Source organism: Charadrius vociferus, unplaced genomic scaffold (assembly GCF_000708025.1).
Source record: "Charadrius vociferus isolate BGI_N301 unplaced genomic scaffold, ASM70802v2 scaffold7, whole genome shotgun sequence".
Taxonomy (NCBI): Eukaryota; Metazoa; Chordata; class Aves; order Charadriiformes; family Charadriidae; genus Charadrius; species Charadrius vociferus.
In genome coordinates, this window is record NW_009649308.1 from 7,868,329 (window position 1) to 7,879,622 (window position 11,294).

Consider the following 11,294-nt stretch of genomic DNA (forward strand, 5'->3'; position numbering starts at 1 on the left):
TGGAAGAATTATCCTTTGACCAGTAAACCAATACCATCCCTCCTTTTATATACTAATGAAAAGGACTTGCTCTCCACACATGGATTCAATGGGGTAGAAGCTGTCAGGAAAATCCAATGAAAGGATTAGCTAAACTTGAATAGATTAATTAGAGTCCTTGATTGTGTCTGGCTATGCAAATGTACAGCAATGGCAATGATAGCAAGTTCATCTTTACAGGTACATGGTGGGAGTGGGGGAGGCAACAGGATGACGGTAAGTAAGAAGCAAACCTGGGCAGTTTGTCTTATTCTTAAGCTGCCTTGATCCCTTATCCATCTTTGTGTAGTTGAAAACAGAAAGATTTTAATAGGCATGGAGATTGTGACCAGCTCCTTCTCAAAGCACAACTCACTATTACATCCAATATTTTTTTTATCATCACCCCTGTTACATAAGACAATGTGTCCTACTGGCCAGAGCTATTGAACTACTACTAAAGGCTTCTGGCTGCCTAATACAAGGCAGGTGATGTGTTCCGTTCCCCAACCTGCAATAAATGTACCAAGTTCAACTTGGAGTCCCACTGAGGTTTGGAGTCACTTAATTTTTCCATATCTGAAAACCCAGTAAGTCACTAGTGATTGTTAAGCTGTTATGAAGGGCAAACTACTGATGCTAGCCATCTAAATCTTGCTCTTAACGTACATTTTCCTATGTTTGAAGTGTTTTAGTCATTGTATCTGTTTTTTGTTTGATTGAGGTGTAGATAACTTACTGCTCCTGTACAGGAGAAATTCAGAGCATTGCTATGCATAATACAGAGCCTGGATTTTATTTGCATTAATATGAGATATAGAATTAAATCTGTGACATCAGAAATCTCTAGCCTGTGGCTACTGAGTGGCTTTCAAACATGTACTAGCTTGTTATGCAGTATGTGTTTTCCTGTAGCACAATTCTTGTGCCTGCTTTCCCAAGTAAAAAAGGCCTTGAGATTATTGAAAAGTCTAAACAAGAAAAAGTTTTCACTTCGAATAGGTCATTAAGCTTTTTCTTTTTGCTGTGCCAACATGTTTTACTTTATTTTTTTTATTCTATACTGCAATATGACCTGTAAGTGGCATGAATTGATCTTGATATAGTATGAATTCTTAGGGCCTTTTCTCTTTTAACCAAAGAGTTTGAAGAAAAAAGAAAAAAAAACCACACACAACTTAATTTGGTGGGGATACAAGTTGATGCAAATAAGAAACACGATCTGCCAAATACAGCTTTTGTACAGGATGATAAGTGACTCTGCTGAGGGAATACTTCTTGATAAGCTTGTGGGTGAATAGATCTTCCCAGGATTTAAGCCAAAAATTACTACCATTTGATTACAGTGGGTATTTGAAGAGTTTTCTGATTACAGACTTCTTTTAGCTTCCTTTCACTGCTGTCTGGGAAAGACCATGTTCTCTTCCTGCGAGTAATGCATCTGAACTGGATATCCAAACCTATCTGTCATTCAGTGAGTACGCCTGACTCTTCAAGACAGGCTAATTGTATATGTTAAGAGGCTGCTCAAAATGTAAGGAACCCAGTCGGAATATATAAATGACTTTGGAAGGCAGTCATGGGTTTAGAAAACAAAACAATACTATATTGATTAAACCAAAGCACTTTTTTCCTTTAAACTACAAATAGAATAAGGGACAGAAACACTTTCTTCAAAAACTTCATACAGGAAGACTTAAACTCACCTTTAAAAGCTATCTTTTTTTAATGCCTCAGTGTTGGGAAGGACACACTTTCTTTTGGCATCATATCCACCATTATTTGTTGCCAGCATAAGCAAGGAAGGTGCTTCCTCTGTCAGCTCTTTCAAAATCAGCAAAAGTAGGTCCCAGATTCTAAATAAGTTGACTTAAAGATCAATTCTCTCTGCTTTATTTTGTGACACCCAGAGGTGAGAGGCAGGGTGTATGGGAAGTGTTGCGACTTGAGAGAAAAAGGCATCAGGGGAAGGGCTGAATCTCAACGGCCATCGTCTTTGTGCTTAGGAGGGCATAGCAAAGATGGAGCCAGGCTTCCCTCATCCTGTGTAGGGCTAGAGGCAATGCATACAAGTTGCAACATAGCAAATTCTGGTGAGACTTTTTTTTTGGGGGGGGGGGAGTTTCACCATGAAGACAGTCAGACACCAGACCAAGGGCCTAGAGAGGCTGTGGGATCTCCACCACTGTAGTTAGTCAACATGCAACTGGACCAAGGGCCTGTGCAACCTGCCCTAAGTTGCCCTGCTTTGAGTGATCCCTTCCATACCACATTATTCCAGGATTCCATTTTCTTTATTAATTTGATCTATTTTGTGTAGTCTTCATGCTGACAGGATCACAGCTGAAGGTGTGTTGGTACTAACAATGTAGTTTTCTGCAGTTTTACTGTACAGTAGCAAAGGGTAGAGTCTGAGTGTCATTGTCTATGAACTTGCCTTCACAAAATTGTGTATATCTAACTCATTTTGTGAAGGGGCAGTGCAATCTCAAACTATTTCCTCTGCAGTTTCCTTTTCCTGTTCACCCCAACAGTTATCTTCTACTTGAAAATTCGGGAAATTTCTATTAGAAACATTCGCTGGAAGCTCTGAGGAAGACTAAATGAGTCTCTTCTGTTTCCTAACCTAAAAAAAATTCTCCTTATGCTGTGTAGGATCTTGATCATGCTTTGCATGTGTGTTATTTTAGCCTATGTGTGTTTTACCACTGCACAGCTTTTCGTAATTTTTAAGGAGTACTGATTTACTTTGGTTTTCCTCCCCCTGCCTCCTGGAGGCAGCAAAGACTTTCATGTATCTGTCACTACGCTATCCTTGTAGTAAGAAACCCGCGCTGCTGTATAGCAGGCTAGGTGACTGGCTATTTCTTTGGGTTAGGCTTGTACTGTGAGGCAAGGGAATACTGCATGTAACTAAGGTTAATCCCTTTTAAATGAAGCTTTGTTAACGAAATTAATCCTAAAACTGGTTCACAAGGAACTTGCTTTTTTAAAATCCACTTTTAAAAGTGAAAAGGATCTGATAACAAATTCACAGGATAACATGGTTTGAAAGGCAACATCAGAAGGGCATCTAGCCAAACACCTGGCTCCAAACAAGGTCAGCCATGAGGTCAGGCCAGGTTACTCGGGGCTTTGTCCAGTCTGATCTTTGAAAACCTAAACTGGCTAGTGAGGTTTACTTTCACTTTAGGAAATAGCTCAATAAACCCCTGTTGACTAAGTATTTTGAATTGTCATATACATCAAATCAGGAAACTGATTACAAAAGCCAAATGGAAGATTTGAAGAGATGTCCTAGTTGTGTTCTGTAGCACTACTGCTGTACTTAGAAAGCTCTGCCTCTTGCTACAAGATGCTTTAGTTGATCCTGGGTTTGTGTAGCTCCAGGTGAACTAAGCTACTTCTGTGTTTTCAGTCTGATGCTTGGTAGTGTGTTTAGGCTAAGAGCCAGGGCATTCCTAATGCCAGGTAGGTGATGGGTCAAGTCTCTAAATGCTTCTGTGATAATGAAGACTAGAATTCAAGTGTGGGTATACTTTAGATCTGACACACCAACTGGTCTCCTGCTTCACTGAAACTTTGTCCGTAATGTTCTCTGTAGATTATTGGGTGGGGGCAGGACCCCAAATGCTCAGCTTTTCAAACTTTTAAAGTATGTGCTGTATTTTTTTTTAATACAGTGCCACACCTGTTCTCAGAACAAGTTAAACCCTAAAGTATTTCAGGTAGTGAACTTCTAATGTGGGTCATGTTTTTTAACTGTAAAGAGTTTTGAAAATTGATGACCACATGTATTATGTAGAGACATTCTACAAAAAAAAAAAATCACTTACTGTAGAAATCTTGCTTCTGTAAACGCATCTGCTTATCTTTGAAATCAACACAGAGCTCTAATGAGTATCCCATCATGTTTGTGGGGAGGGGGGGGAAGAGTATAAACAAAGTAAATGTGGTATGGAAAGGTGACCTAACTTGGATCTTCTTTCTGAATCAAGCTTCTGTATCTCCCTCCTCTGACCCCTTAATGTCTGGTTGTCGCTCCCCTTATGCTGGGGGCTGTTGTAGCTGACTTGTCATGCTTTGTAATGAAGTATGAATGCAGCTAGATGAAATCTAGTGTTTGGTTGGTTTTATTTTTTTAAACCTTTTCTTAATAACTGAGCTGTGGAGGGAAGAATTAATAGTGTAGTAAGTATCGTTCCAATAACTATCACAAATATGCTTATAAGCTTCAGGCTTGCTTAAACTCTTGTGCAAAAACTGACATCTACTGGTAGGAACCATAACTGGACTCTTCTCGGTGTGGAGGCATGTGCCAAAGAGCCTGTTTTATTGGAGTGCTGGCCCCTTTGACTATAGGTGTTGGATTGTACCTTGCCCTAGAGTAAATGGTATTTAAGCACAAACTATAAGCTAAAAATCTCCAAGGAAACTGTAATATACTTAAATACAATCATAGGTATTAATAAAGCTGATTGAACTTTCAGTTAACTGTATCTGCTTTGAACATGTGTAATAGCTAGATGACAAATTTTGTATGCTTACATTGTAGACTAACTTTTGTAATAGTATTGAAACCTTCATATAGTCTTATGCTGATTAAAAACATCTTTTTTTTTTTTCTTATGTCTTTAAAGGCTTGCCATGGGTGTACATCTTTATCCAAATGTGATTGCAGTGGAGTAAAAGGTGAAAAGGTAAATATCTCCTTTTTCTCATTTTACTGGCAGAACAATACACAAACCACTGAGCCATATGCCAACTTCAGTTAACTGAAACTTATGGATGATAGCTTTTACTTCTTGCTCATGTCTCTTTTTTTTTTTTTTGACCATAATGTGGGCATGCACCAAAGATCATAGCTGTTATAATGACTTCAGGTATTGAGTCAGACCAACTGGTCCACCTCGTGTACAGAATTTCGTATAATTTTCTCAAGCATGGGGTGGGGTGGCACAAATTTCTCTAGCTATGCGAGAGTAAAAAACAGAAAAGATACAAATTCTAGTAAAATGGAAAGAATTCCTATTTACTGCCAAGGCCTACCTGCTCTAACTAGTTAGTGTGGATAAGCTAAGGTGTAGATTGTACAATAATGGCTATGCTAGTAATACTTTAGTGGGAATTTAAAATTGGAATGACTGTAGGTTGCTTTCTCACTTTGGTTGCATTGCCTGCTCATAAGTAGTTGACGCTCACTAATGTGCTCTGAACTTGCACTATTTTTTACCTCATAACTTGTATAGCTGTATATTCAGATGATTGCTGTTGCTATCTACGTGCTCAGCTGGACTGTAGAAGTGTCACAATTCGCATACAGCTTTCCCAACATACATAGCTGCCACCCAAGTAAGCACCTGGTTAATGGCCAAACATGTGTTCTCGGATCAAGTAGAATAAAAACCATCCCCGACCCACAAAACAACCCTGTGTGGTTCATTCAGTGCAACAGGCTGTTTTGGGCTGCCTCGCCAGCGTCCTAAGGCCAAGAGATGCATGTTGACATCTCGGAGCTTTCCTGTTCCCATGCAGCTTTGACTTTCGGTCTCACTGCCTGAGCTCAATATGTCTGTGCAGTACTTCATATTTGTGTCATCATTATTTCCTATTGTTTTACAGTTTTTTCCCTTTGAGGAAATGGCAGGTACTGAGCATTTCTCTTAGTTACAATGTAGTGTAGATGCATAGCTCACTACTTGCCTGAACTGAGCCTTTCCTCAAGTGTGGGAGCCTAGTTGTAAGTAAATGGTGGTTAAATAATTTCCATGTAACTGCTGTTGTCACAGGGCATGAATGTGCTGTCATCACTGCAAGGGGGAGAGACCGCCTGAAATGCTTCCACTCTTAGTCTTGTAAACAGTTTGCTTGACATACCATGAAGTCATCTTAAAGATGTGAACTGATAACAAAGAGTTCGATAAGCCTGTCTTATCGAACCACTTACCCTATCTTAGCAAGGTTCTAGAAGGGCTTCAGTGCTCTAACTTCTGACACGTTTCAAAGGTAATTTTTGACACTGCATAAACAAATGTAACCTCAAATGAATGAAAGTAATGCAAAATAATCAGTCACTGCATTGGCCCTATAATGTGCTGATGCAGAATTTTACTATTGGCTGAGGTTAAACAAGGCAGATGTTCAAAATTCAGAGTAATTCTCGGTGCCACACCTGCCATCCAGATAGATGAGGTCATTCTTTGGCATTTACTTGCTTTTAGTTTATCAAATATATTCCCAATTTACCTACCTAGTGAAGAACAGTATCCCCTTGATACCAAGCTTTCTCAGTTAGATTTGGTTAGCCAAAACATGAACCTGATTGATGCTTTCCTACAGGATCTTCAAATGCAGGTGGCCAAACCAGGTGTGTCCTAATGCTAGTCACAGGACTATTTCAGGTTTAGTCTGAAGGCACTTAAGCATTAGGCTTATGTTCCCAATACAATTGTAGCAGGTACAACTTTGGAGAACCCTTTTGTAATTCTCAGTTGGTCTCTTTCTGGACTAGGCACAGCTATTCTGTGAATTCAGTGAGCAAATGGGTATTGTCTGGCTAGTGTGGAAAACCTAGAAGTAAATTTTCTTGCCTCCTAAGTAAAATCAAATAATTATTTTCTCCCACTGATTCAGCTTTCTCTTTATACAACTGTTACACGTGCAGGGACCATGACCCACTCAATACATTCAAGTTCTTCAGTATCACTTAATGAAACTAACATATTCTTTACCAGAGAAAGGTGACTATCTCGGGACTGTTTGTTTGGAGTCAGAGGGTGCTTTTTGTCCAAATACAGTCAAACAACTGGAGCATATGAACCTTGATCAAGCTCTCAAGTGTTGTTATGTATGGTGGGTTTGGTTTCTGTGCCTCCAGACTGCCCTAGCCAATTGTCAAGGAGGACTGCACAGGAGAAACTCTTCCACATTTTGTTTCCAACCTCTGGCCTCTTCTGGAGTGAATTATAGCAAATCCTGAGCAGAAGAGAGAAGCTTGATAACCTTTTGTGAAAAGGAAGCGGGGATGGGAAAAAAGCCTCCAGTAAAACAAGCATAATGTCAGACCAAATATTTATATAATGGTTCTGCATTTTCCTGGAAAATTCTTAGAGGGCTGCAAATTAATCAAAGTGTAATCTTTTAATAAATAACCCACACTTTTTTGTATGTCTGAGTCGTCTTAGGGAAGTTGAAGGGATGTCTGAGACTCCCACTTAGTAAACTGATAGATATAAGGCAAGCTTCCACCCTTAGAATGGAAGGTTCACTTTGAAATCTGGGAACTGTGATTCATTTTCCACCTTAATCAAGATCAACAGAGTGTAATCCTGAGCCATTCCAGAGGGGTTTTTTGTGGTTGGTTTTGTGTTTTGTTTTTTTTAAACAGCCCTTCAGAAGCTTGCAGACCATCATGTACATTTTATGTAAAGGAACAACGAAAAGCAAAGCCCATATTTAAGTATGATGTGTTGCTAGTGTAACTGGTTTGATCATATGTGCACACACCCCATTATGTTGCCCTATAATTACAAACCCTCGGTATTTGATGCATTGATGGATTCAGCAGTTCAGCTCTGGGGAACCACAAGAGTTCTCTGTCACTGACATCCATAATGCTTTCTCTTTATGAATTCTTTGGTTTCTTTTTTTACAGCCTTGAACTTTTTTCTAGGGTCTTATACTACTACAAGACATCAAGGGCTATCTTAAGATGATTAGGAGGTTGATTCTGTCGCAGTTTACCACTCTACCCTTTTGATATAAGCTTTGAAACCTGATACTGTCTTCAACCTAGCTTTCTTGCAAATATTATCTTTATTCCAGTTGAGTATAAACTGCTGCTACAACAAATTTTTGCTTTTTCTTTGTATTTGGCACTTGACATTTGGTTTTTCTGCTTCCTTCTCCAGTAACCTCTGAACCAGGAGTCAAACTCTATAGCTCCTTGCCTAATTGGTGTATGAAGAGCATTAGGCAAGGAGCTGTTTAAATAATCTCCCCTCTTTGATTCTCCCATTGAGAGTGTGACAATGTACTTGTAGAACTACTGGAAGTCAGGCGTATGGAACCTGGTCCTGTACTGGGAAGACAGGAAAAGCTTTGTCAAATATGCTCAGCTGAGCCCTGAGCTTCTGCTCCACTGTTTCACTTCTGGCCCACAACCAGCTTCCACATCCAAATTGCTGTCCGCTTGCATTAAGTCAACTAAGAAGTGCTGCTTTGTTCAGCTTAGCAGAGCCTAATGCATTCCTTTTGAGACTCAACAGCAGCCTTTTTCCTCGGCATCCTAGCATTCCCTTTGGGATATCCAAATTTTAACAGTTCAGATAAAGTAATACAAATTGAACTGTAACAAATAGAACTATTTTTGTGTCTTGCCTTGGGGAGCCACAGCTCTTACTTAACTGCTTATGTGCTGCCAGTGATTCTTATTTAACTCTGCCTCTGCCATGAGCCCTTATAGCATCAGTATCATGTTATCTGTTGGAGAATCAAAGTGCAGTAAGCTTTTCTTTTTTGGAAACCTATTGTAAATAGCACAAATCAGGGCACTAAAGTTCTCTTCCTCTGATCAGGCCCACCTTACTAAACTTAAATATAAAATGGATAGTGTAAAATTCAAACATACCTAAAATGGTATAATGAAGAAATAAGAGGAATTTACTGGAGAAGTCAGTAAAAATTGATTGCAGCTGGGAGCCAGTGGGCTGTTACTCACAGTAAGCTGCTCAGTAGTGAACTGGATCTGGTTAGAGTATTAAAACTGAAGTAAATGATTAAGCTGCTACACACAGGTGCTTACAGGAATTGCTCTCACTTTTCAACTGGAAGAGAAGTGTATAATTGCTTTTCACTGAAGGAACTGGATGATGGTTGGGTTTTAAATAAATATTGCTTGTGCTTTTGAGATTAACCTGCTTTAATGCTAGTTCATGAGTAAAAGATAGCTAAAGAAATAAACACAATAAACACTGCACATGTAACAATTTCTAAGACAAACCAGTAGGACTTGTAGATTATTGAGCTGGTTTTACCTCAGCTGAAAGCAAGATCCAAAGATGCTGATAAGATCAGCTGCACAGAGACTGGGGAGGAGGAGGAGGGTGGTACTGAATCTCAGCTGCTCCAGCTGATGAAGACTGAGAGCCAAGGGCTACAGCAAGCAAGCGGCATGCATCTTAGTCACTAAGAGGGCATGTACCCCAAGACTACTGTGGTTTTGCTTTAAAAGGGTAGTATGTGCTGCTGAAATAAGCTTTCATACCTTCCCTTAGCTGAGTATTCCTGTTTCTCCTCTGGGGCTTGTGTGGCCATGTTCAGAGCTGTCAGTGAACTGATCTCACTGAAAACAAGTTTCTCTGTAAACTAGGTTAGTTTTCAGCCTGATCAGTTCCTTCATGCAAGTTATGCAGTACCACAATGCTTTTTGTGTAGCTGTGATGGAAACCTGTGGCTTGAGGTGGGAGGGACCATATTGTTCACAGCACCTAGGATGCAGTTCTCCCTTAAAATAACTGCCAATACATTATGCTATTTTCAATGAGCAGGACTATTGTGTTCTACTCATTCAAATTAAGTTAAACAAATTGATTAACAAGCTGTTCTTTAGTTATTAAGTATGGTTAGTCCATGGCCTTTTAGAGGAGAACTTCAGAAGGTGCTTAGTTTACTGGGTTTGATCACAATGTAAGGGGTGCAACTCCAAAGACTTAACTGGGTTTCAGGTTCCTAATATATGATCTCATAAAAGCTTAGTTAACTGTCTTTAGACTCTTTCTGGTGTTCAGTGTTCATAGCAAGGGTAGAAAGCAAGTATGTAGTGCTATTGCCAAATGTTAGAGCCAGGCTCTTGCGTGTATTTAGGCATTGAAATGGGCTCTCTAACTGCTGCTTTCCTGAATATATTATTGCTTTTTTTAAGTCTTTTTTTTTTTTCTTTCCACAAGTATACCACATCTACGTAAATAAACGTTGTGGTTTCTCTCATAATTTCTATTTGTAAATATTTAGGTTGTAGGAAAATATTCTAGAAATGTAAATGACTTGTGCATGCTTTAAAATGCATCTATCCCTGATTTCTTAAATACTTGTGAACTATTGTGTGGAACTATGCCTAATTTTTCTGTATACTTGTTTAATTGACTAATCTTGCTGCAGCTTAAAGCATAATTTTAGTGTGTTTCCCAACTATTTTTTTTTCTTCATATCCCCCAAGCAACGGTCATGTTCAAATTTATAAGCTGACAGTTTTGCTACATCTGTGTAGCTGATTGAGGGCAATTGTATTGCCAGCTACCCTGGATTTATCATTAACGGAGATCAGAACCTGACTCCTCACCCATTCCCCAAGGAAATGATGGTTTCTAGCTGATGCATCTTTATTCTGCTATGGAAACAATCCTGTTTCAGCACTGGAAGATGAAATCTGAGTTGACCTAAACCTTTCCTATTTATGTTTCTCTTCAGTAGCTTCTAGTCTGAAACAAGAAATATCCAGACTTCCTTAGTTCTTTCTGTGCAAGCAAAACTTGCTAGTGACTGTCAGTTTTTTGCGTCTATAAGAAAATGTGTTGTATGCTACCCAGGGACTTCAATCTCATTACATCCCTAATGATAAAATGTCCTTTTTTGGCATTGACTTTTGGGGGAAGACTTTTAAAATGTCTTCTCCGTTTCAGTATGTTTTTGCAAGGCAACAGGCAGTTTTTCCTGGCAAAAATGTAGCATCTGAATCTTCATGAAAACAGTATATGTGCAAGGTGTGCAATAGGAAATGTCTGGAGGCAGAACCGGTGTCTGAAAACTGTTCTCACTTATGGAATCCTTTTATACACTATTGAGGTAGAAGACAATAACAAAAATTCCCCCAACATCATCTGTATTTCAGAGACATGGATTAGTTTGGTTTCTTCACCTACCCAACTTGCCCGCGTTTCTTGCTCCAACCAATTTTTTGATCAAAAATAGCTATTACAGTGCTGCTATTTCCTGTGTAACTAGCTTGGTACAGTTCCCTGGTGTAATCCCTCGGCTCTCCCCAAGCACAGTCCTTCAAATCCTCTATTCACTCTTGGGGGTAATTTGCTGGTAAACTCCACAGGAGTTGCTCTGGCAACAGTTTCCTCATGCAAGGCCCTCATTGTTGCTGCTCACTTTCAAAGTGGACTCGGAAAATACTCATTTCATAGTTTCAATAGTGCTGTTTACTAGCAGCATCTGTTGCCTCCTGTATTTCTCTTGCCTTAACTGTTTGGCTTCACAAGTTTTTCTTTCCC

General features: G+C 39.4%; 1 protein-coding gene across 1 annotated transcript in view; it reads left to right on the forward strand.

Moving 5' to 3' along the window:
• The first annotated feature begins 4,646 nt into the window (after positions 1–4,646).
• Positions 4,647–11,294, forward strand: part of COL4A5 (collagen, type IV, alpha 5) — a 58,082-nt gene continuing 51,434 nt past the window's right edge. The window contains exon 1 of the mRNA XM_009889291.1: positions 4,647–4,718. Within this exon, the coding sequence (XP_009887593.1) occupies positions 4,647–4,718 (72 nt within the window). The remainder of the gene's footprint in view (positions 4,719–11,294) is intronic.